Genomic DNA, 25234 nt, shown 5'->3' on the forward strand with positions numbered 1-25234 from the left:
ATCTTAATTTATCCAGTAGTTCCCTACTGTCACGCTTGTAAGTTTTTATGCAAATATAAATCATTTAAGTTACTTAAAGTAACTTAAGATTTTGAAAGCATCCCTGTTTCTGTATAAATTCCCATGAGTTAAACTATTGGATCATTTGTGGACTTTTAGTGCTTTTAAAGTACATTTGCTAAATGCTCCCAGTGTACTGGGCAGAAAGATGGGTGAAGTTGGGGCAAGGGAGTTGAATACACTGAGTATGAGGAAGGAAAACTAGAAATGGAAGAGACAGAGGTAAAAACACCCTTAAAGGCAGGGGGCTAAGGGTTAGATGTTCCTGTGGACCGTATTTTCACACCCCTGTACAGTGCTTAGGCTGAAGTACCTACCCACCCATCCCAAACTATAGTGTCATCTGTCATCCACGTTACTGTTCTTGCCCATCTGTTTCCACAAAATTTTTATAGTTGGTAGACCTCCACAGCCCTTGACAGTGAAGTTGTGTGTTGCAAAGCTTTGTATTTTTGAGGACTTGGCAGTTGCCTACAGTGAGTATGCAATAAATATTAATTTGAAACCTTTTCTGTGATCTTGAAATGGTATTCCAGGGCCGAAAAGGAATTTGAATGTAAAAGGATAGGAAATTCAGCCAAATGTACTGTTCACGGTGTAGTGGGGGATCTTGTGGGATGCCAGAGTCCAGACCACCTTTTCTCTGGCTCCACGTCTTAAATTACGTGCCTGGCTGCAGCCTGGAACTAACCAAACCCTTCTCACCAAAGGGGTGGGGTCTGGGGGAGAAGCTCTAAAGAGGCCTTGCGAGCGGTACGGTGGCCGACCTGGTGCACCCGATGCGCGTGCGCAGAAGGGCTGCACGGCGCGTTCTGCTCGTTATTGCCGGCATGGGCTCCTCACCGCCGCTGCTGCTCCTGCTGCTGCACCTGTCTGGCCCGTGGCTCGTGCTAGGTCAGTGTGCTGGCCTGCCCCCCGACACCCTGTGAGCCCCAGGAAACATCAGGGAGGGGGTGGGTGCCCTGCCCAGGTCCGGAAAGAGACCTTGGCCCCTCCGCCCGCTTCCTGGATGGGCTTGGAGCCGCCAGAGGCGCCTCCCAGAGGCGGGCAACTTGAGGTGGTTAACGCTCCTCCTGTCTGTTTTAATTTATTTTGGAATCTTTCGAACATAAAGTAAAAGAATATAAGAACACCCCGTCCTGTGTATTGGTCTCCCGGCTTAAAAACAGGTACCAATTTATAACTAATCTTGCTGATTTGGTATCTCGCTTTCCCCTTCCCCTAGGGCCTTTTTGAAGTGAATCCAGACATTACAATTTTATTTGTAAATACACAGCTTGAATAGCCAAAAAGACAAGGAGTCATGAGAAAAATACCGTACTCTTTATTTTAAAACACTGACAGTTGTCATTAATCTCTTTAAACATCCAGTTAGTGTTCAAATTTCACCTACTGTTTGTTATAGTTTTCTTAGTGTCAAAATAAAGTTCATACGTTGCAGTTATATGTTGTTTCTTAATTCCTTCTTAATCTGAGATTTCCCTGTTCCGTCTTTTCTCCTTTGAAGTAGATGAACTCAGTGTGAGTGTGTCAATGAGAATAAGAAAGCTAAAGACAGAGAAACGTGAAAAGATGGTGGACTCAGCCGTTGAAGAATTTAAAATACTTAGACATCCTTAAGTAGAAACACAACACCCCAAAGTGTGAAGACAAGTGTAGCAGGTTGGAAATAGCACTGAGCTGGAAGTAAGGAGACCTGGATCTAGTGCTATCCCTCCTAACTACTTCTTTAAGTGGTTTTTTCCTTTTTTGGGCCTTGGTTTTTTTTTTTTTTCCTGTTAAATAAGGGGGTTGAGTTAAAGATCCTGTTGAGGCACCTGGGTGGCTCAGTTGGTTCGTGGGTTCGAGCCCCGCATCGGGCTATGTGCTGACTGCTCAGAGCCTGAAGCCTGCTTTGGATTCTGTGTCTCCCTCTCTCTCTGCCCTTTCCCCACTCGTGCTCTCTCTCTGTCTCTCAAATATAAAAAACATTTTAAAAATAAATAAAAATGCTTTTAATTCTGATTTTCTGAAGTGTTCAAGCAACAGATATGAAGGTGCTTATTCAATTACTTGTTAATTATCGTGCTCTTATGCTAGGTGCAAGGAATACGTTGGCAAAATAGATGTAGCCCTTTCTTTCTGGAGCATATGATATAATGGTGAAAATCATTTAGAAATGGGAGGAAGCGGCAGAGAAACAACATGAGCAGAAGTATGGGTAGAAAGGTGCTAGATGTATTTCAGGATATAGTGTCCAGATTCACGTAGCTGGGACAAAGAATTGTGTACAGGAATAGAACAGTAAGGAAGAAAATAAACATTTGCTGAATAATTACAACGCACTCACAACATTTCACACGTGTAATCTTACTTTATACAGCCACACCTGTGAAATAGCTAGATATTATCTCCATTTTGTCAGTGAAGAAACCAAAATTCAGATTAACTTATTTGCCTAAGGTCACCCAACAAATTAAGTGGCGGAACAAGAATTTAAAGCCAAATTTTTAAGCCTCCATTTTTTTCATTACTCCATTATGAAATTACATATAATCCAAATACTGTCACTTGTTTTTATATGTATTCATGTATCACTGATGATGCCCCTTTTTCTCTGCAGGGAATGGGCAGGCTCCTAGCATGGTCCAGCTAGCAGGTGGGAGATTCCAGATGGGAACAAATTCACCAGATGGCAGAGATGGTGAAGGGCCTGTCCGGGAGGTGACAGTAAAACCCTTTGCCATTGATATATTTCCTGTCACCAACAAAGATTTCAGGTACGTCAGGTGTTCTTCTAGGAGTGGTAAAGGCTCTTTCTAATTTTAGTTCCTGATATCTGAAAACAAACTAGCTTGCTCACTATTACATATCATCCTTGCAGTAGTACTATGGGATGTCTACATTTTTAAGATGAAAAATCTGAAGTCTGGAGACTCTCTGTGGCAGAGCTGGGCTTGGAACTCAAATCCTCTGACCCTTGGGCCAGTGGATTTTCCATTACAACCCTGAGAAATATGGGCAGAAGTCAGACACTCAACCAAAACCTCTTCCACAGGGAGAAGAGATTGGAAGAAGGGTCATAGTAGCTGAGAGTCTTTAAATAACCTTGATATTTACTTATAGAAATGGCATTGTTTTAGGACAAACATTGTGATTTCAACTCAGGCTAGGAAGCCATGTTGAGCTTCCTCATTTTCCTCAAGTTGGTATGTTTTGCAAAGGCTAAAGTGGGGAATGAGCCAAGGTACCTGTAACGTACCTTCAAATGGTACAGGGGGAATATAGAGAGGAGTGGGAAATGAAGAGGAGGGAACAGGAAGACAAAGCAAATGTGGGAAATGACTTAAGTGTTGCATTGTGGACTTAAAACTCTTTAAGATAAAAAGTTATGGGGAAGGGGCGCCTGGGTGGCTCAGTCGGTTAAGTGTCTGGTTTCGGCTCAGGTCATGATCTCACGGTTCGTGGGTTCAAGCCCACATCGGGCTCTGTGCTGACAGCTAGCTCAGAGCCTGCAGCCTGCTTCCGATTCTGTATCTCCCTCTCGCTGTGACCCTCCCCTGCTCGTGCTGTCTCTCTCTCCCTCTCAAAAATAAATAAAAAACATTAAAAAAAATTTTTTTATAAAAAAAAGTTACAGGGAAAAATTTACTCAGGAGACACAGTAGGCAGAACAATTCTCGGTGTATTCCTCAGGCCCTTTGACTCTGCTTCCACCTTTAAAGATTTTCCTTAAAGTATTAAGGTCATCCAGAAAACATTTAGCTAAAAAGATGGCGTTGTAAACAAATATTTAAAGTATAAGGATCACTTAAATATTATATCAGTATCACAGAATACTTGGCAGCCGTTAAAATCCTCTTGTCAAAAAGAGGGAGGGGTGCCTGGGGGCTCGGTGGGCTAAGCATCCAACTCTTGATTTCAGCTCAGGTCACGATCCCACGGTTTCTGGGTTCAAGCCATGATGTCTCGGTCTCCCTCTTTCTCTGCCCCACCCCAGCTGGTGTGCTCACTCGTGCGCGCGCGCGCTCTCTCTCTCTCTCTCTCACACCCACACCCTAAATAAACATTCAAATCTTTTTTTTAAAGGTAATTATGAGATGTTAAGTGAAGAAAGTAGCTTACAAACAATATACAGGGTATGATCCATTTTTAAATGTGTATAGAGTGCACGTGCATTTAAAAAGAACTGGGAGTGCAACATTGTGTCAGTTAACAGATTTTGCCCATGTTTTTGTGACTCCCAAGTGAAAATAATTCCAGGGAAGCACTATTTAAAAATCATTCCTGGGAGTGCCTGGGTGGCTCACTGGTTAGGCATCGGCTTCGGCTCAGGTCATGATCTCACAGTTCGTGGGTTCGAGCCCCGCGTCGGGCTCTGTGCTGACAGCTAGCTCAGAGCCTGGAGCCTGCTTTGGATTCTGTGTCTCCCTCTCTCTCTCTCTCTCTGCCTCTCCCCTGCTCTTTCTCAGTCACTCTCTGTCTCTCAAAAATAAATAAATGTTAAAAAAAATTAAAAAAGAAAATTCCAAAATCTTAAAAACAAATCATTCCTCGTGGGGATGAGGAGTGAGATGGAACAATATGCAAGGATATATCTTAGTTGGTGTGACAATGGATGATTTCAGTTTTTTTCTTTTTATATACCAGTGCTTTCTCATTTTTCTATTATACAATGTGTTATACATATATGCTTTTTTGTTAAGCATATTTGTTTATTTTGAGAGTGAGAGAGTGAGTGCAAGGGTGAAGAGAGGGACGGGGAGAGAGAGAGAATCCCAAGCAGGCTGCGTACAGCCAGTGCGGGGCTCGAACTCACAAACTGTAAGATTATGATCTGAGCTGAAACCAAGAGTCAGACGCTTAACTGACTGAGCCACCCAGCACGCTGGACTTATATATGCTTTAAGGGGCGCCTGGGTGGCTCAGTCGGTTAACCATCCAGCTTCGGCTCAGGGCATGATCTCACGGTTCGTGGGTTCAAGCCCCGCGTCGGGCTCTGTGCTGACAGCTAGCTCAGAGCCTGGAGCCTGCTTCAGATTCTGTCTCCCTCTCTCTCTGACCCTCCCCTGCTCCCTCTGTCTCTCAAAAATAAATAAAAAACGTAAAAAAAAATTAAAAGTACCTTTAAACAGGAAAGTTATTAAAATTGAAGGAGAAATCACTTTTGATCAGGCTTGCACCAATCATGACAACCAGAAATAGCTAACCAGATAGATGAACAGTGTGTGTTCTTTTATATTTCAAATTATGACCTTTATTTATTTATTTATTTATTTTTATGACCTATTTTTTGATAGACTTCCAGCAAGCCCCCAAACTTTGCCTAGAATGCCCATGATTTGTCTCTGCTTCTCTGGTAAAAAAGTTTTCAAACTGCTCCGATGCTCTGAGGTTGGTGAATAGTTATTGCTACCACATCCAGTCACTTCCGCCATTCTCAGTGCCCCTTTGATAGGTAAACAATGTCTCCCCATGTCAGAGGGCTGGCACAGACAGGGTACTCTTAGCCCAGTGAAAACAGTTCATCTTACCCTGGCAGTTTTACAGGCTAAAATTTGCTAAACCATACCAAACTATGTGAAAACCCATTCTAAAATTTCAGTACATCATTTTTATTTGATTTAGGTTTTTTTCATTTGTTAGATGGAGATAACCGTGTTGTGCCTCCCTGCCTCTCTGCCTTGTTGTGAGAGCACGGAAGTGATGAAGACCTTTCAGAAAACAGACCTGTTCCCCACCCTTAAATCTTCTCGATGGTTTTATTCAGAATCTCCAAAAACTGGAGATAACCCAGGTGACCTGCCAGCGGTGCATGGATAAGCGAAACACAGAACCTCCATACAATCAAATGGTTCTCTGTAAACAAAGAGGAACAAACTAATATTGGCAACAACGTGAATGAGTCTCAGAAGCATTATACTAAGTGGAAGGAGCCAGACCCCAAGGCTATATCCTGTATAATTCAATGTACATGAATTTATATTCTGGGAAAGGCAAAACTATAGACAAAAAACAGATCAATGGTTGCAGAGGCATAAGGGAATTTTTGGAGGCGGTTTATAGAATTGCTCTATGTCTTGATTGTGACAGTGACTATAAGCTTTATCAAAACTCACAAAACTGCCCTAAAAAGTGAACTTTACTGTATGTGAATTACACATACAGCAACAGACTTTTAAAGGAAAACCTCCTACTCAGACTTTAGCGTTAATTCCTTGTTGTTGATGGAAACTCTGTGATGCGTGACTTAAAGGAGAAAGATATATGAGGTTTTCTGGGAGCAGAAGGGGTGACAGTGGGACACGGAACCGGAGCAGCTTAACCAAGTGAAATGTCTCTCTTTTCAGGGAATTTGTCAGGGAAAAAAAGTACCGCACAGAGGCTGAGACGTTTGGGTGGAGTTTTGTCTTTGAGGACTTGGTCTCGGATGAGCTTAGAAACAAAGTGACCCATCAGATGGAGGTGAGAGAACCTGGCCTTTGGACAGAGAATCCTGCGGGTTACAGGGTCACCTGAGAGCCGCAGGCAGGGAGGAAGCAAGAGAGATCCTCCCCGGAAGAATCAGATGAACACCCTCCCAAGACCTTAACCCAATGCTGGTTTCTGCATGGAGAGACTGCAAAAACCCAGATCGCATGTAGGGTTCAAGTTACTCCACAAACTGACAAGAGAACATCTCACCGAATAACGGCCGTGAGATGCCCTGCTTTAAGGGTTCCAGAAACAGCCCCACTGGACCACCTGAGGCCCAGCCTGAGGGGTCTGCCCTGCCTCCTGTGTGTCAGTCAGGAAGGGGGCCTTGCTGGGTCAGAGCATCGTGCAGTCCCCCTGCTTCTTTTTTTTGCAGTCTCTTCTCTGGTGGCTTCCGGTGGAAAGGGCATTCTGGAGGCAGGTAAGGGTTGGTTCCTCTGCCTCGTTTCCTGCCCCTGTTGACTCTTATTTTGGAGGCCTGGCTTCCCTAGACCCCTTGGCCCATCTAGAAATATGGAATTGCAAAGGATGACCCGAAAGTTTGAGGACGCAGCCAAGCACCCCCATTTTCCGTGCCCTGATCCTTTTTCCCAGCGCCCACCCCACCTCTCCCTTTCTGACTCTGGGCCTCTCCTCACTCATCAGGCCGTCTCCTCCAACTTCCTTGCTCCACCTAGCGGTAAAAGCTCAGGCACCCTAAGCCCAGCCTTCCTCAGACTTCCATGAGCTCCCAGAAGCCTGTCTCACTTCATCCTGGCTGTCAGCCTGCAGGTCCTGGCTCTGGCATCCGAGAGAGACTGGAGCTCCCAGTGGTACACGTGAGCTGGAATGACGCCCGTGCCTACTGTGCCTGGCGGGGGAAACGGCTGCCCACCGAGGAAGAGTGGGAGTTTGCTGCCCGAGGGGGCTTGACGGGTATAGAGTCAGCAGGGAGACGCCCCTTTATTCTTCTCCCATCCTGTCCTGCATGGGGGGCTTTGAAGGGTGGGATGGGTCCCTACTCCCCAGAGCGGTGCTTCTTAAACTGTGCGGCGAAGGGCCAGTTCCTGTTTTCAGTTCTCATCCATCTCAGTCCCCTACTTCTGTACAATGCCATAAAAATTACTAACTGGACAAATGGAATGAAGCAACAGGCATCAAATTGGTTGTTTTTGGAGACTCCCCCCGAGCCTGTTACATTTCAGTAAGTATGACCAGAACACCGTAGCACAGGGGAAAAGAAAAGCACTGCTCAGACTGCCTCTTCCATAGGTGTCAAGGGACTAATAGAAAGAATCGCTATTTGCTCACCGCTCTGTTCTGCAGTCCCAACAAAAAGCTAGCAGGAAGCAGCCGCTGCCCCGCGTTCCACACTACCACTCTCTGAATGAACACCAGCTATTTCAGTGGTCAAAATTATTAATGTCATGAATGAGGTTGCTTGGTTTATTTATCCAGTCTAAGTCTAGTCGACAAGTTTCTTCATTCTCACTCCCAATTTCTGTACTTAACATGGACATGATCCGATTAAGAGTTATTTTGCAGACTGGCATGAGTCCAAAATACAGTTGGGATTGCACTGTCCTGGAGCAGATCAGGAGGCCGGGGGCTCTGAGGGCAGCACCGTGAGGGGAAGGGACGGGCCCGGAAATAAAAGTCATCTCTCTCTTCTTTTCTCATCACCTCCTGGCTTCCTTTTGGTTCCCTCACTATTTCTGTCTTTCCCTCGTTCCACCACCGTTCACCTCTCCCTTCCCTGCTGTCTCCTTGCTCTCCCGGCAGGTCAGGTTTACCCATGGGGAAACCAGTTCCAGCCAAACCGCACCAACCTGTGGCAGGTAAGACATACATTCCTCACCCCTCTCCCTTCTCAAAGCCGTGATCAAAACCTGCTGTAGGCTAGGCGTCACGCTGGGCTGTGGGACCCAGAGGGGTTTGTGTTCCAAAGGGACTGCCGACATGGTAAACTGGTAAGGCAGAAGATAGTGTGGCCAGGCTACATGCTGAAGAGTTGCAGCAGAGATGACACTGGAGCTGATGGAATTGGAGTTTGCCGAGTGAAATGTGTAGGAAAGGGCATTCCCAGCTCAAGGAACAACATGAGTGTAAGCATTGTATTAGGAAAGGGTACTGTGTGTTCAGAGATGGGACAAATTCAGAGAGGCTGGAGCACAGTGAAATGGGATGTGTAGGAGATGAGGCAGGCAGTGGGTTGTAGGCAGATTATGAAGGGCCCAGAGCACCAAGACACGGTTTTAGATCTTGTCCTGTAGACAGTGGGGAGCCAGCAGAGGGGACTAACAGCGTCATTTGATTTGAGGAGTATGCTAGTTGTTGCTGATTTGCACGGGACCAAATCGAGTGGAGCTGCAGTGGCGACATTGTGTGTGGGGGGGGGAGGTGTCTCTGAATTTGAGGCTGTGGCAATGGCCCAGGGGATTTTGAACACGTGAATTAAGTAGAAGCAGAATGGAGAGGAAGCCAAATGGAAGAGGCATCCCTGAGAAGATAGACAGGGTTTGGTAATTAATCAGATGTGGAGAGGTGAGAGAGTTGGGTTCGAGCACGAATCTAAGCTTGGGCAACAGGATGATGGTGCCTCCATTATCCAGAAAAGATGATATGCATTTGGGGTCAGAGAGACAGAACGTGATCAGTTTAGGATCAACTTGTTTAAGATGCCTTTGGGTCATTTATATGCTGAAAGGTCAAAAATATGAGTCTGGAACTTAGGACAGAGGTCTGGGTCAGAGCAAGTGGTGTGGGGGTCATCAGCATATATCGTGGGCAAGAATGTTATCCCCCAGGGAGTCTCTGTAGAGTGAGGTGGCTCAGCATCAGCGTTTCAGGGGGAAGCATTAAAAAGGACCTGAGGGGTAAACTGATCTTAGATGATCTTGGGATCAGAGCTTTGCAAAAAGACAGATCTGACTTCTTCACTGTGATCTTTGATAAATTAACCATTTTGAGCCTCAGTTGCCAGCTTTTTAAAGGGAGAAAATAACTTGCCTCACAACCTTGTAAGGATTAAATTAAAAGAGATCAATGTAGCAGCCCTAGCACATAGTAGCTATTGAGTAAATGGTTGTCCCTTCATCTCCCCTTTAGTAAGAGCGGCTTCCATACAGTAGTGGGAGATGGACCCCAGTTCTAATAAGAATGAACAGGTTGGACACATTGCATCAGCAAATCCAGGTTCCTTTTTCAGGAATTTTGGTGGTTGAGAACAGGTGAGCATAGAGTCAGGGCAGACGAAGGAGAGTTAAACCTGTTGGTGGTAGGAGGGGATAAGATGGTCCAGGAGAGCATGGGGTGGGCATCAGTTGTTCTGGAGACGGCAGAGGTGGGGAGGAGAACGCAGGAGGGGGAGGAGGGCCTTTCTTCCCGAGACACCGAGGCACATAGGGTTCAAAGCAGACAGAACCCTCTGAGAGTAGAGAAAGTGGGGGTGGGGTGGGCTTGACCTAGACCCCTGTGGGCACAGGGGAAAGCACACCCATCCTAATCCAGCCAGGAGGTGATGAGGTCATGATGGTGGAAGACATGAGGTCACTAGTTTGGGAGCACAGGATGGGCGCCTCAGAGCACTGCTCCGTGCCCTTACCCTACCCCCGATGACACAGCAGGGGACCTTGGTTTTCCTCTGGGCAGGCAGGGACATCTGCCTTTTAACAGGGTGGTAAATTATTTAGTCTCAATTTCTCCTTCTCAGGGAAAGTTCCCCAAGGGTGACAAGGCCGAGGATGGCTTCCATGGAGTCTCCCCAGTGAATGCTTTCCCCCCACAGAATAACTACGGTAAGGTTTCCTGTCACATTGCTGTCAACACTCACAAATTGCTTGGTGGAATCTTCTGTTGATCAATGAGGCAGAGAGAAACACCATCGGGGAAGCATTTGCTCCCCTGAAGACTTTATAAGCACAGGGAGGGGAGGGGTTTAGTGCTGCCCAGCTGGGGAATGACCCACTCTGCTGTGCTGCAGGGCTCTATGACCTCCTGGGCAACGTGTGGGAGTGGACAGCATCAACGTACCCGGCCCCTGACCAGGACATGCGCGTCCTCCGGGGGGCATCCTGGATCGACACAGCTGACGGCTCTGCCAACCACCGGGCCCGGGTCACCACCAGGTAAGGAGCCTGGGATCGGGGGGCTGAGGGTGGGGTCCTGGTCTCAGGGCGCAGATGGCGCCAGAGCCAGTGCCGGCACTGCCTCCACGCCTCCGTCCACACCCAGAGTTGGGCACAGGAGAGAGAACGAGCAGCACTTGCCACAGAAGCAAAAGAGCCCAGGGCAACTTGGGCCTTTTCTCGCCAGCTCTCAGCACCCAGAGGGACTTCGTGTCCCCCACCATAAAGCTTTCTTTCTGTTCTTGTCCTCATAACCGGCTGTGCGGAGGCAGGGGATGGAATGGTCATGTCAGTAGGTTGTGGCCTGGGGTCATGGAAATACGGACTCTTCACACTGGAAAGCACGTGAAAAGTCATTTTTCTGTTACCATTTTGTTTTCTAGTCAAGGAAAAATAGGCTCAGGGAGGTGCAGGGACCTGCTCATTTCACACAGACGATTAGTGCTGGAACCTGAGCGCTACTGCTGGGCCTCTCTCTATCTCTTTACATTTATTCTGATTGATCTCTCTGTGACTCCTCCCATTCCTGGGTTCCATAACAGACTAAAAAGAGACCGCAGTTTCTGTGGCCCGAGGAAGAAGTCGGGTTTGCAGATATTTCTTTGACACGTTGAGGCCCCAGGCTTTCCTCCCCTCCTTTTTTAGGAGAAAGTAGTGGAGAAGGTTCTGGCCTGGGAACCAGGAAGCTGGATTTGCCACTGAATCCGTTGTGCCCAGGAAGCAGTGGTTGGCCTTGGGCAGGACATTTACATCTTTCTAGTATCTGCTGGGTGGGTAAAATGGCAAAAGCCCCTCCCTGCCAGAGGTGAGGAGAACTGGCAAATGAAGGAGCATATGTGAAAGTTCATTAAGACCATGGAGTACTCCCCGGCACTCCGACATTTCACTTCTTACGGACAGGTTTTCTCGGCTGAGTTATTCTAAACCACCAGCCACTAAAGTTTACTAGTCATTGCCCTTCCTGCCTTCCAGACCAGACGCTTGGGGCTCCTCACTCACACTTCCTCCACCCTGCCCCAGGGCCCTTCTCCCCTTTTCCCCAGGAGCACCCTCACCCCAGGCTTCTTTCTAGACTGTGTCCTCTGGCACCCCGGACCACAGCAGGGCCTAGGAGGTGGAGCAGGAAAGTGGAGTAAGGCTCCAGGCCCCTTTTCAACAAATGTCCATTCTTTCTCCTCTTCTCTGATGCCAGGATGGGCAACACTCCAGATTCAGCCTCAGACAACCTCGGCTTCCGCTGCGCATCCAGTGCAGGCCGGCTACCTGGGGAGTTGTGAACAGCTACTCGGAGCCAAAGAAAAGAGCCCCATGGCGCCCGTGTCACTCCCTGGCCACATTCCAGAAGCAGCCAAACTCCAGGCTCTTCAACTTTAGCCTCAGGAATGACCTCCTTCCCCTTCCCCCATCCCTCTGTGGCAGGCATCTCTCACCAGGCCAGGAGAGGCCTCTAACCTCAGAGGAGGGGTGCCACTGTCTCTTCTTGGAAAAGGGGCCCAGCGTATTGATTGTGGCCAGGAGCTGGGTGTTTCTCTTAGAGGTCGGATATTAACCATCTAGGGCCCAATACTGAAACCGTGGGGCCAGAGTACTCTGAAAGGCACTTTGTTAAAAGTTTTAAATCCCCTTTCTGTGTCTGATTCAGGGATCCAACATTGTTTTCTTAAAGCAGAATTTCCCCATTTCTCTTTGTTTTCCCAGCATATTGCTATAGAAGGAAAATACTTCTTTCATTCGCCTCATTTGTAGTGTTTCACTACACTGAGGAAGGAAGGAAACTAAGCTCCACTACCTGTATGTAGAATGCAGTAACAGGGCTCTTTAAAGGGTCTAGGGGATGGGGCACTTGGGTGGCTCAGTTGGTTAAGTGTCTGACTTTGGCTCAGGTCATGATCTCATGGTTTGTGGGTTCAAGCCCCGCGTCGGGCTCTGTGCTGACAGCTCAGAGCCTGGACCCTGTCTTCAGATTCTGTGTCTCCCTCTCTCTCTGACCCTCCCCTGCTCATGCTGTCCCTCTCTCTCAAAAATAAACAAGACATTAAAAGGTCTAGGGGAACCGAATTATTTACCAGACAAAACTGTATTCTGAAAAAAAAAAAAAAAACAAACAACAAACTGTATTTTGAGACTCATAAAGTAAATGATACTCCAGAGAGAAAAACACCAGAACCTTCCCATTCTATTGTTAATCAGATAAGGGCTCCCATATGCCTCTAAACACACATCCCTGGAAAAGAACCTGCTTCCTTGGTGTCGCTGGATGTTGTGAGGTCAGTAAAATCTCTTGTGATTGTGTATCTCACACTATCCTCTTCTGTCCTCACCCTGGGACCCTAAGGGAAGGGCGCACAAGTATCTGGAACTCCGGGCCTCCCGTGAGAAGAAGGCGAGATGGTGCCACAGCTGGTAAGTAGAGAGGCAGTTCCCCTCCGCGGGGACAGGCTCTTACCTCACTCATCAGCGTGTGATGCAGAGCCTCTAGGAGGGGATAGTGGCCTCAACCCAAGGGATCTGGCCAGGGCCAAGTGTCCCCTCTGGACAGAGGCTTAGACATGATCTCACTCCTTCAACTTCTGTTTCTGTGGCGTTCCCTCCTTGCCCGCGCCCTCCCCCCATCCCGCCTGCTGGCCCCTCAGTAGTCTTCCTCAGCCAGGGAGAGGAGCACAGCTTTGGGAGTGTTCTCAAAGAGGGCAGCCCGGTTCTGCTGCTGCCCCTTCTTCACCCAGTGGCCGTAGATGCGGAAAGCATAGGCATCGATGAGTCGGCGCAGAGGCCGGAGGGCATAGGGGTCTCGGATGACAATCTCCCGGGTCACCGGCTTCACCCGGCGGTACTGGTAGTAGATCCGCACGGAAGCCAGCACTGTCAGAGCGATCACCTGTGGAGAGCCAGAGCTGAGAGACTGGCCCCGCCCCGCCGCTTGTCTCCTTCCCCTTGCAGTGCAGGGAGTCCCTGAGCTTGTTCGCCTTGGAGGCTTTGTGTGCCTACCCAGGGGCCTTTCCTAGTGTCCCCCCTACCAGTCCCACCCCTCTGGCATCTGCAGAGATGTAGGCTCTTGGAGCCAGGTGGGTGACAGCTGTCCTCTCTGGTGCTAGAAGTTGAGCTGGAGCCATCACAGGATGGGTGTGAGGGGAGGAGCAGGTGCTCTGGAAACCCTGTGGGTAGAAGGTGTGGGGGAGGGGAAGGAAGGGGACTTGGGGGCTTTGACTTGAGTCCTGCCCCAGGGCCCTGGGTGGAAGGGCAGCTTCAGTACCTTGAACTTGCCCCGGGGGCTGAAATGACGCACTTCTTCCACCACATACTGCTGGAAGAATGGGTGTGCTAAGGCCTCTTCTGCTGAGCAGCGGCCCTGGGGGTTCACCACCAAGAAGCGGGAAACCTGAGAGAAGAAGGAGGGGGTGCTGAAAACATCAAGGCAGGGTCCCCTCCAGCACTTCAGAGGACATAAGGTCTTTCCCAACAGGGGCCTCCATTCCGTGATATGCCTCCCTCCCCCATGGTGGACTCCCTCCTCGCCTGAGCGGTTGAGCCAGAGGCTTGATCTCTCACCAAGTCCTTCACTGTGTCTGAATAATCATCCCATTCAGGTGAGCCAAACTGGTAGTTGCCACTCATGATCATCCTCAGCATCAGCATCTGTTTCCGGTGCCAGAAGGGTGGGGAGCCAGCCAGCAGGGTGTACATGATGACACCTGTGCTCCACCTGGTATCAAGTGGAACAGGGAGGAAGGCAGGAGGGCTGGCTCTAGCTCCTGCCATCTCCTCCCCTCCCCAGCCAGGTGCTCCTAGCCACGGGGGCATACCTGTCCCTCTGGGTCACCCTTCCCCAACATACTTACATGTCCACTTCCTTCCCATAACCCGGGTGGTCGTCATTCATGGAGCATTCAATGATCTCAGGGGCCAGGTAACTGGGGGTCCCACAGACCTCTGCAGGAACAGTTACATTCAGGACAGGTCAGCAGGGGGCACTTGGAAGGGGAAGATCCAAAGAAAAAAATGGAGACAAAAGCAAAATGGTGCTCAGGCTGGGACTCTTCTAACACTGGCCAGCTTCAGAGCCAAGGGCAGGGGCTGGGTGCTGGGTCACAGGACCACCTGCTTGGGTCTGTTGCTTAGTCGGTCACGTCTAGCCATCCTGGCCTGGAACTCAGGCAGTGGGAACCTGGCTCAGCCCTGGGAGAAGGCTTACCTGAAGAGACACCTAGCCCTGAAATGGTAGGATTTTTATTCTGGGGCGGGCGGGGGGGTGGGGGATGAGTTAGGGGAGAAATCCAGATAGTCTCTGGGAGCATGGATAAGAGAGCCTGAGCCCCGGACATGGGTCAAGGCCACGTTACCAGACCTCGCAGCTTTTCTCCTGGCTCCAGTTGGCAGGAAAAACCAAAGTCTGTGAGCTTGATGTTCATGTCATCATCCAAGAGGATGTTCTCGGGCTTCAGATCCCGATGCACAATGTTGAGTTTGTGCAAATTGCAGATTACCTCCAGCAGGGCTCTCATGATCTTTCTGGGATGGGACAGGCACATGTCACTCTTATCTCCTATTCTCCAGGGCCACGTAACAAGCAGGGAGACCAAAGCCCATGTACCCACCAGATGGCAAGTGCGGGAGGACAGGCTGGGACCATCTAGGCTGAGCCAAAGAGGGAGAGAGGCTACCAAAGCCAGCAGTGGACGCCCCCCCGCCCAGACAAATGCATGTTGTGCCCACTCCAAGGCCTTGGGACTTGGAGCCCACTAGGACTCTGGGGCAGGGAGTGGCAATGGGGGCACATGGATCCTCACCTGGTTTCCTTCTCACTCAGAGTGACCTTCTCAGTGAGGTAATCAAAGAGCTCCCCTCTCTTCATCCTGTGGGGATGGAGGGTTTGTAGCTGAATGGGTCCCAAGACCATGCCCTCTTCACCCTGCTCCCAGAGACCTATTTCCTCCTCTCATATCTCCAGAGGCAGAGTGGGACACTCCCCCATGAAGGACCAAGGGCTGCAGGGAGAAGTGGGGAAGTGAACAGAGAGGTTGTCTAGGGAGATTAGAAGAACAGCAGAAGCTAAAAGGGTGGGATGGCGCCAGCGTGAGCGTCCCCCCCACCTGTGGGTGGGATGGTACCAGCCTGAAGGTCCCCCCACCTGTGGAAGTGACACACGGACTGGGATCTGTCAGGGCCAAAATCAGAGCTGAGAGGTGAAAGAGAGACCCTGAGCCACTGGCCCAAGGCCCACCTAGATCCAGACCAGGACAAGAGTGTCCTGATTTCTCCCAGGAATGGACAGTAGAGGCAATGGTGCAGGTACTGCAGGAGCCAAGTTTGCCCATTTTAGGATAAAGAATTAACAGTTCAATCTTCTCACTTTTTGGGATGATGTAGAAAGAGGTCACTGCTAAAACAATCCAGTTATACCCTGGAGGGCAACTCAGGGCAGCAGTAAAAATAGCTTCCCTAAGCAACTTCTTCAAAGGTTAGGGATATTTGAGCTGCCTGCAAGAGCTCTACAGGGCAGTGCCACTGCGCAGAGCTGGGGACAGCTGCAGCTGGTTAAGTCTTGGGGGGTCTTGGGAAAGTCTCCCCTGGTTAAAGAAGAAAGGTGCATCCTGCCCCCTCTCCCTCATCCTTCCAGGGAAAGCATCAGGATTCCTGGGGCACAAAGGATTTGGCCAGTGTCACAGAGGCAAGAAAACCCTTGAGCCTGGCTGGTGTGGCAGGGAGCGGGGTTCTGGAGATCACCTAGAATTTACAGAGGTGGTTGTGGGGGTTGAGGAGATCACCTAGAATTTATAGAGGTGAGCCTTATCTGTACATTATCTGCACTATGAATCCAGTTTTTATCATTCTAATTCCATCTTAAAGACACTGGAAGAACTCACTGTTAGCAACAGCAGGAAGATTTACCAGTAAACACTGGGGACTGTGCAAGGTACAACGGGCTGCTGCTTCCTGCACCTGGCCGTTTAATTGTACACACAGGCCAGGTTACACTTGTCTCGAAGGAAATAGCCCTACACATATTCAGGATGGCTACAGTATGAAACATTCTACCAATACAAAATCTGCTTGAATAATTTTCTCAAGTAAATCCAGTCCCTGAAATTAGCTATTATGTATGGAGGAATCAAGACACCCACACAATGGTGGTGGTTCACGCAGCCTTTAGCGAGGACTCAAGGGAGTGGGGGAACAAGGAGCTGGAGAGTTCCCTTCCCTGGGAAGCCTTTCTAATAAAAGTGATAGTAAGTCTGAACACACTGTTCACAGAGCACTTTGTGTTGTTCAGAGCCCATGCTTAGAGCCTGATGAAATAGGCACAGTGGTGGTTATCATTTTTCCTTTCTTGAGAAAATACAAGCTCTCGGAGCTGAAAATCCCACTGTGGGCAGTAGACCCTGTGGCAAGGAGTTCATCTCGGTAGGCCTGTTGGTGCAGAAGCAGGGGAATAGTGACAATGATGATGACAATGGTGATGTCAATCTTTGAGTCATACCCCAAATACATGCTTCACTACCTGCCTTCCTGGTAGCCTTTTGCCTCAATACTTCTGGCCTCCTCCTTTGTACTCTTGCCTCCTTACAGTCAGTAGGATGCTTTTCAAAAGTAAAAGGGATACTTTCCTCCCTCCAAAGTCCTTGCCATGGCTAACATGCCTGCAAAATCTGGTCATCAGTACAGACTGGCCTCACATTCTGCCAAGGCCAAAGGCTGCCCCACTCCCCCACCCTGGCTCCCTTGCCAATCCTGGAATATGTGAAGCCCACCCAGTGGGGCCCTTGCTCTGGCTCTTCCTTCTGCTGGAAGGGTTCTTCTCCAGCTCTTGGTTCTGATTCCTCCCTCACTTCATCGGGGTCTCTGCTCAGGTCACCTTCTGGAGAGCATTCCCTGACAGCTCCATCCAAGGAAGCCCTGCCCCTCTCCAACCCCTGCTGGGCTTTAGGCATCTGTACATGTACATAGCTATGTGCATGTATCATTGCTTTCTGTTCGCTCTCTGTGAAAATTATTACGTGAAGTTGGGGACTTTATCTGTCTTATTCATTGCTATATCCTCAGTGTCCAGAATGAGTATTGAATGACCACCTTTGTCGTCATCATTGTAGTTGATAATTAGTAGCATTTACATTTTTCCATTTGCTGTGCTATTATTACTTCTGTAACACCCACGAGAAAACGGATACTTAAGGAAACGATCTAGCTCATAAAGTGGCCCCAGGATTCGAGACCTGGCAGCCTGGCCCCGGGGCTGATCGCCCTGAAGCACTGGTGATCCAATTTGGCCTCCGCAGTGTGGGGAGCTGGCTGTTGGTCTCCAGGAAGCACTGGGTAGGGACCACACTAGAAGGTTCTCCAACAGGCCCCAGGGTGTGGCTGGCTCCAGGGCTGGGTACTTACAGATCAAACACCAAGAAGAAGAAAGTGTTGGTCTCATAAGTGTCCTTCAGCTGTACTGAAATGGAAATGACTAACTCGTTTCAGGTAGCAGGGGAGCCTGGGCAGAGGCAGCGGGGGCCCAGGGTAAGGGGATTAAAGCTGCTCAGAATGACTTCAAAAGCCAGAAGGGGTATCAAAACAGTGTTCAGAGGAGCCCCACTAAGCGAGGGGCCAGCCCCGGGACCTCACACCCCCATTCCCTGACCTGCAACCACCTCCAGTTCTGCTTGCAACCCCTCTGTCTGGCTGGAACAGGAGGCTTAGAGCTGAGCCTCCAGAGTGGTGGGGGTGGGCTGGGAATCTCAAGACTCAGGGCTCTGGGCTGGCAGGGGGCAGGAGACACTCGGAGTCCTGGCTAGCCGCACAGCGGGGCTGCACTCCCTGCCTTGGGTTATTAGAGCAGAATCATAGTGGAGCACCCTGCTGGGGCCCAGAGCCATTACTCACTGATGTTGGGCAGCCCCGACACCTTGCGCAGGATGTCCACCTCCTTCAGCGTCGCCTCTCGCAGCTCCTGCACCTCCGCGGGGCTGAAGCTGCCCCCGCCGGTGATGTCAATGATCTTCACAGCATACTCCTGGCACGTGGGCTTGTGGATGCAGCGCCTGACGACACTGCTAACCCCTCTGGGGGTGCAGAGCACAGGTGGTCCAGGGGCCCCTCATCCCAGGGAGAATCCCAGACCCAAACCACAGCAGAGATGTCCTGCCTTATCCCCCAACTCCCTGGGAGCTTTTGCGGATGGGTGGGATGAAGATGGCAGAGGGAGGGTGATTTGTCTGGAGCTGGTGAGTAATAAGCCTGGTCTTAGGACTCTCGATTCCTAGTTTAGTGCTCTGTCTCACCAACTAGGGCCACAACCTTCCTTCTGACCCCTGATCTCTGACCCTGGTGTGGAGGTGGGTTTGGAAGTGCTTGTCAACAGCACTGGGAGAGTTCTGCTGGGAGAGGTCTCTTATCTGAGTGCTTTATACCCTCCTCATCTGTCCCGGTTCAGGAGGGCAGGACCCCAAACTGACAGTTTTTCCAAGTGGACAGTGCTTTGGGGGATAGGCCCATGGAACTGGCTGGAGCCTAAGCACTTCCGGGGCAGGTCTGGGCCTTACCTGCCCAGGATCTCCTTGGGCTCATAGTTCTCATAGAAGCCCTGTGTTGAATACGCGTCTGGCAGTGCCTCGTCCCGGGTCATGCTCCGCTCCTCCGGGGTGATACTGAGGGGCTGTGAGAAGGAGATGGAAAGAACCTGTCAGCCATCCTGATCTAGGTGATGTGCTCTTTGGGGGCTGGAACCCTTTCTCTCACTCATCTTTGTATCTTCTGGCACAGAACAGGCTTATAGTGAATGTTCAAAATAAATATGAATTCAAAAACCCTTTGGAAAGAGCCCAGCTTGCGTCTTCCCACTGGCTGCAAACTTTTGTGAAGCCAGGTGACCCTGTGGTTCCCCGGATGTTCTCGCTGTAAGCTGCCACCCCTTGGTAGAAGCAGTTGACGGCAGGGCCAGGCCTAAGCCCAGGCCAGAGGCAGGAGGTTGGGCCATCAGCCCCAAGGTTAGCTCTGACGAGGCTGGCTCACCCTTGATTTTATAAAGAACCCCAGAGAAATTTTGCAGGACAAATTAAAGGGCTGTATCCTCTCTTTGAGGAGATGAGGCTGGTTCTGCTTTTCCTCTGCTTGTTCTCCGCTCTTGCGGAAAGGTGAGATGCTTCATTTTATCTTCTCAGTACGGGGCTCCTATAGCCCCTCCTTAACCTGCCCCAGTGAAACTGTCCTTCCATGAAAACGGCTCTCCTTCCGGGACACACTTCCAGGGCTTCCCACGGTTCCTTCCTTATTCATTCTGCCCTCAACCAGGGCTTTCCTAACCTTCCTTTCTTTTCCTCCTTCCTTCCTCCTTTCCTCTCTTTCAGTCTCTTCTTTCTTTCATGCTCTTTGAGAAGCACTCTGCCAGGTGCTCGGAGGGATGCAGAGCTTAATGGGCCCTGTCTCTGGTATCACCTGTCAGTGTGTGGTGTCACCTCCTCCATTAGACTGATCTTCTCTGGGGGGTCCCAGCCATTCCTCCCTGCCATGCCCAGTGCTGCTCCCTGGATGTGAGTCAATGGTTGGAGGTATCCCTTTGGCTCAGGGTCCTGACGGCAGGTCGGTTCTGTCCTCAGAATGCCCCACATCCTGCCAAATGATGGCCAGTGAGCTCTGAGTGGGCCTGCCGCAGTGTGGGGCACTACAAAACCAGGATACTCAGGCCTGGACACAGGAGCCGAGCTGGCCAGCTTTGCCTGAGGAATATAAATGTTTGTTTATTTTTGAGAGAGAGTGTGAGTGGGGGAAGTACAAGGCGGGAGGGGACAGAGGATCCAAAGTGGGCTCCGTGCTGACAGCAGAGAGCCTGAAGCAGGGCTTGAACCCACGAACCATAAGATCATGACCTGATCCAAAACTGGATGCTCAACTATCTAGGCCACCCAGGCGCCCCTGCCTGAGGACTATAGAGGCCACCGTAGTACTAAACTCCTACCTCAGGTATAGGATTTGAGGAACAGAGAGAGTTACCGACAGGAAGAGGGGCAGATGGAAAATGGGCACAAGTCAGCACTCAGCAGAGTGAGGGCTGCCTCTAGCCCCACTTCTACTGCCCTTTCTGGGCCCAGGAAGGCCTGGCCTATCAAAGGAGCCAATTTGCTGACCAGCCAAGTGGGGATAGCTGTTCCAGGAAGCCTGGTGTCCCCACTGCTGGGTGCCTGGTTACCAGAGGAATAATTAGAATAACAACAATGTCTGCCGACAGCAGGCTCCTGGGCTGCTTGCTCACGGGCTTCCCAGTCAGCAGCCCCACCCGAGCACAGAAATGTCTGTTCCTGTAAAAACAAGCCCATTTCCTTGCAAGTCCTTTTAAGTTCCCAAGATGGTGTCTGTATCCCCCATCTCCCAAACTGGGTAGCGCAAGGTCTCTTCCTTCCACCAGCCCTCTACCGGCAGAGAATATGGTGGACCCATTCCAGGGAGCCATCCCAGCTGGGGGCTCCATTCCCTGGCATGACCAGTTTTACACACACTTCTGGCTGCACTCACCTATCCTGAGGTAGGGGCAGGGGGGCCATCCCCTTGCTCTAGGCCTAATTTGAGCCAACTTTGTGCCTTTGTCCACTACCCCCCACACACATGCCCCCACCTCCCTACCTTTCCCAACACTCCTTTGGAAAGGGTCCCCAGGTGGGGAGTAGGGGACCTGGTCCTTTTCAGAACAAAATATCCCTCCCCCAAACAGAGAGTCTGAAAGTACAGTCCGGGGGTACCCACTTTCTGTAGGCAAATACCTTTAGGGGGGCTTCAAGAGTTAGTGCTGCCTTTCTGCAACCAGCTGCCTTCAGAAGGAAAAAGTGAGTCTAATGGTTCTGGGTGTTTCTGTCTTCTCTGCCCCACAGCCTCCCCCTCTCTCTGCCTGTCGCCTGGCTTTTGTCCACCACCGGTCCAGCTACTCACTGTTAGGTCCTTGCAGGCCCTTGAGTGAATGTGACAGGAATCCCAAAGGTTTCAGAGCCTCGTGAGGAGAGGGGACAAATGAGGGCTGAAGCGGGTCCCCAGCAGACACTGGCGGCCACAGTAGGATATCTTGCTGCTCGTCCTCCGGGCTGTGCTACTTGGTGACGAAGGATGATGTGCCAGAAATAAATCACAACTGCAGATCTGGGATGCAGGCCAAGGCTCAGCAAGGGCCCAGGCTCACCAGGAGGTGACCTCTGGTGGAGGGCGAGGGAAGCTCTGGTGGCCTGAGAGCAGGCAGGACAGCATGAAGTGACCAATCTTCTCTCTGGAGCTCTCTTGGCCTCCAGGCCCAGAGGAGACAAAGCCGGCCTTGACGGGAATGTATTCACTTCTCTGGGAGCCATGTCTCTATATGCTGAGAGCAGAGACCTGGAGAAACTCCAGGAGAAACTGGGACACCCACACTGTAGCCCCAGCGGCCACAGGGGCCCACTCAGGAACAGTTTTTGTGACTGACCTGCAAAATGCAGACCTTAAAAGTTAGGGAACATCCCCTTCAGGAATCCATCTCTAGTCTGCCTCCATGATTTCATCCTTAACCCATTTGTTTTTCAGCCTGTGGTCTATTGAGAGGTCTGGGGCAGGAAAAGCATATGATAGCTCTGACGGGGTGCACCTTTGGGATCTTTGGGCTCTTACCAGTATGATTCTACCTTAAGAGGCTGCCAGAATTGGAAATAATGTATGCAACATGCTGGCACACAGCAGACACTGATTTATTGCTCTCATTCTAAAGCTACCTTTTTCCAAATCCCTAATTTTAATATACCAAGTGAAGGGAGGGCTAATACAGTGCTTCACACAGAGGCTGAGCTCACAAGCACCCATTTGATTAGCGTTTCACAAAACACTTGCACATTCTCGCTTGGGCCCCAAAACTCTGGTATTAAGACAGTTTTAAAGATAATGTGACTTGCTCAAGGTCACTAAGTAGGGAAGTAGGAAGGCCTAGATGAACCCCAGATGTGGGCCCAAGAGCAGTTTCCTTTATTCATGCTGACCATCTATTTCTTTTACTTTGGGGAAACACTTTCCTTGATTGCTATATAGTCTATATATAGAGAGCCAGGAAGGACTTTGGTCTATGCGCTAAGGCCTCTGCTTAAGTGAGATGTAACTACATCTGGCTCTAGTGATGAACACCTCAGTCACCTCCTTTGACTTACCCTAAGCTCCCTCTTCCTCTTTTTGTTGTCCTGATGCTAAGTAGAGTTGACTTGTGCTCTATACTTTCTGTGCTTAACAAAATTCCTCTGACCTCAAAGGGCTAGTGCATCTAGTGGATTATCCTGTGCCCTTCTCTGTGTAGCCCTGGCTCCTACAATGGAGAGGCCAGGCCAGCCAGACTCTTGCATTTTATTGATGTCACCATATACCTTTACTCACCATACACCATCAGACATAACGGGCATTAACACTATGAACTCACAAGTCCTGAACTTATAGGGAAAATGGGCAAAGGAGCCCATGGATGAATCCAGAAGGAAATATGCTTGGGGACTTGCCAGGAGTGAACCGTCTGTGGTGATTCAGGCAAGGTGGTCTTGGCCACTTTCAGGAACTCAAGAAAGAGTGGGGCACTCTAAGAACACAGCTGAGAACAGGAAGCAGCAGGCAGCAACTGATTAATCTCAATAGCACTCACCTTGCAGGAACATAGGTCTCTCAAACTTAAGAGATTGTGGGGAAAAATCAGCCTCGAAAAGGTACATTTGAAAGTAGGAAAACTGCAGAGCACAATGTAGACTGAAGATCAACTCTGAATGGAGTTGTGAGAAATGCAGTGCAGTTCCTTTTTAAAAATGATGCACCCCAAATCGAATCCATCTCCTTAAGACAACATGGAGTGGACAGTTGCCAACTAGCTGGAGTCTTTAAGGAAAAGGAAAACTACAGTACATCACAGAAGAAAATCATTTGCAGGGGAACTGCCTGGATTGAGAGAATGGTTTTCATCTGACCAACTAATTGGATGTACCAGGGGAAGGCCATGTGGTGCTGACCTGGCCACAGGAATCCACTTGAAATGGGGTCGAAATGGGGTCTATTCCTACGTTTCCTTTCTCACTCACTTGTTTAGTAGTTCAGTTTCCTGTTATTGCTCAGTTTAAGAAACATTGACCTTCCAACTGGAACTTTCTTTTTTAAATTTATTTTGAGAATCAGAGTATGCAGGGGTAGAGAGAGGGACAGAGATTCCCAAGCAGGCTCCGTGCTGTTAGTACAGAGCCTGATGCAGGGCTTGATCCCATGAACTGTGAAATCATAACCTGAGCTGAAAGCAAAAGTTGGATGCTTCAGGAACTAAGACACCGAGCCCCGCCCCCGGAACCATTTTAATGAGCACTATGTTGCTAATGAGCTACTCCTCACAAAACTACTTTTCTACTCAGGGAACCCTGTCAGAACTCCAGGTGGATGCCAATTTAATACTGAGACTACAAAGTAAATAAAGACATGTTGAGACAATTGTGTTCTTTTGCAAAACGCGTATGTTCAACATGCATATACCATACCTAATTTATGATCTTACACTTAAAAAGACACCACATTTTGGGAGAAAATCACTTTATTCTACTTAATTCACAAACAATAAGGTCACAAAAGCTAGTTTGAGGAGGCAAACATATATGCCCAAGCTTCAAACTTAAAACTATCTCGCGATGAACTTCTATGCAGTTAGAACACCTGTTTTCATTCCAATCCTGCACAAAGCTGTATTTAATGATAGTGGAGAGGTTTAACTGGTGATTTTACACTTTATATCTTCACTATCAGTTATATTTTTATGCTAAATTAACTTGGTCATGAGAGATGATTTTCCGTATCTTCAATTTGAACTTCTTGATTAGGCTAATCCTGCAAACAAAAAAGATAAGTTAGAAGAGCAATAGCTGTACATTCTTAGCAAAGCAGAAGGGCAGAAGCCCTCCAAATGATAAAAGGAGGGATAAAAGCCCAAGGTTATCAGTTCCATGCCTGAAAATGAAAATGAGCATTTTAAAAGATGGTGACTTCTTAGATTGACAGGAGGAAATTACATAAAAACAACTTCACTGTCAACATTCTAGACAGCCCAAATCTCGAGAGTTCCACTGAGGGATTTAATACACTCCTCTCTCTCAAATCAGGTGTGGGAATGCCAACAACATGTAAGTCCTTTCTTGGACTTTGGTGAAAATGGGATGTAATTTTCTATTCACAGCTTTATTGCTAGATCACTCCTATCCTATCACCAGAACAAGATCTAATACACTAATCTATACCCACTTAAGGAAGAATGAGATACAGAACTGGTAAAAACTTATGACTCAAGACCTCTACACCAGTTCTTTTGTAGCAGAGTTAGATTATTTTTAAAATAACGTAAACAAAATCTCCTCTAACTTGTCAGATTAATTTATTAAACAGACTCGCAGAGTTCTCTAGGGTCCAGGAGTACCGTGCTGCGGACTGAGCAGACGCATTATTTAATCACAGACTGACGTAGTACCTACCATTTGCAAATCTGCACTGTTTCAGCACCTCGCTGAAACCTTCACAAAGCTTAAGGTCACCCTGATTCTGGGCACACTCCAGGAACTGTTTCATCTCATAGTGGCATGGGCCAAACTGCTGCTGCTGCTGCTGGTATGCTGGTTGGGTTCCCTGAG

General features: G+C 49.1%; 3 protein-coding genes across 4 annotated transcripts in view; 1 reads left to right on the forward strand and 2 right to left on the reverse strand.

The window, feature by feature from the left end:
* The first annotated feature begins 676 nt into the window (after positions 1 to 676).
* On the forward strand, positions 677 to 12069 carry SUMF2 (sulfatase modifying factor 2). Its single transcript, XM_029946418.1, has 9 exons — positions 677 to 954; positions 2663 to 2819; positions 6390 to 6504; positions 6890 to 6934; positions 7278 to 7428; positions 8275 to 8330; positions 10205 to 10289; positions 10475 to 10619; positions 11812 to 12069. The coding sequence occupies exons 1-9, from the start codon at positions 840 to 842 to the stop codon at positions 11894 to 11896; spliced, it is 954 nt and encodes a 317-aa protein (XP_029802278.1). The 5' UTR covers positions 677 to 839; the 3' UTR covers positions 11897 to 12069.
* Positions 12070 to 12767: 698 nt separating this feature from the next.
* PHKG1 (phosphorylase kinase catalytic subunit gamma 1) lies at positions 12768 to 21741 on the reverse strand. 2 transcript variants are annotated; one of them, XM_029949569.1, is made up of 10 exons: positions 21519 to 21741; positions 19142 to 19254; positions 18483 to 18661; positions 17997 to 18051; positions 15404 to 15469; positions 14962 to 15125; positions 14456 to 14546; positions 14166 to 14319; positions 13870 to 13995; positions 12768 to 13494 (listed from the first exon to the last, which is right to left on the reverse strand). In XM_029949569.1, exons 2-10 carry the CDS (start codon positions 19222 to 19224, stop codon positions 13249 to 13251), a joined length of 1164 nt encoding a protein of 387 aa, XP_029805429.1. In that variant the 5' UTR covers positions 19225 to 19254; positions 21519 to 21741; the 3' UTR covers positions 12768 to 13248. The 2 variants fall into 2 exon arrangements, with proteins under 2 accessions (XP_029805429.1, XP_029805430.1); XM_029949570.1 differs by lacking the exon at positions 21519 to 21741 and adding an exon at positions 21353 to 21450.
* A 2391-nt stretch (positions 21742 to 24132) lies between these two features.
* Positions 24133 to 25234, reverse strand: part of CHCHD2 (coiled-coil-helix-coiled-coil-helix domain containing 2) — a 4320-nt gene continuing 3218 nt past the window's right edge. The window contains exons 3-4 of the mRNA XM_029947558.1: positions 25079 to 25229; positions 24133 to 24440 (exon numbers count right to left, since the gene is read on the reverse strand). Of these exons, the coding sequence (XP_029803418.1) occupies positions 24430 to 24440; positions 25079 to 25229 (162 nt within the window). The 3' untranslated portion in view covers positions 24133 to 24429. The remainder of the gene's footprint in view (positions 24441 to 25078; positions 25230 to 25234) is intronic.

This window comes from Suricata suricatta, chromosome 8 (genome assembly GCF_006229205.1).
Source record: "Suricata suricatta isolate VVHF042 chromosome 8, meerkat_22Aug2017_6uvM2_HiC, whole genome shotgun sequence".
Taxonomy (NCBI): Eukaryota; Metazoa; Chordata; class Mammalia; order Carnivora; family Herpestidae; genus Suricata; species Suricata suricatta.

Excerpts from the sequence above, each read along its gene's own strand:
- SUMF2 (XM_029946418.1), top strand. The coding sequence starts at position 840 with ATGCGCGTGCGCAGAAGGGCTGCACGGCGCGTTCTGCTCGTTATTGCC. Across the intron at positions 8,331-10,204 it reads ACCGCACCAACCTGTGGCAG|GGAAAGTTCCCCAAGGGTGA; the intron begins GTAAGACATACA and ends TCTCCTTCTCAG. Across the intron at positions 10,620-11,811 it reads CGGGCCCGGGTCACCACCAG|GATGGGCAACACTCCAGATT; the intron begins GTAAGGAGCCTG and ends CTCTGATGCCAG.
- PHKG1 (XM_029949569.1), bottom strand. The coding sequence starts at position 19,224 with ATGACCCGGGACGAGGCACTGCCAGACGCGTATTCAACACAGGGCTTC. Across the intron at positions 18,052-18,482 it reads GTCGGGGCTGCCCAACATCA|TACAGCTGAAGGACACTTAT; the intron begins GTGAGTAATGGC and ends TTTCCATTTCAG. Across the intron at positions 13,996-14,165 it reads CAGACACAGTGAAGGACTTG|GTTTCCCGCTTCTTGGTGGT; the intron begins GTGAGAGATCAA and ends TTCTTCTCTCAG.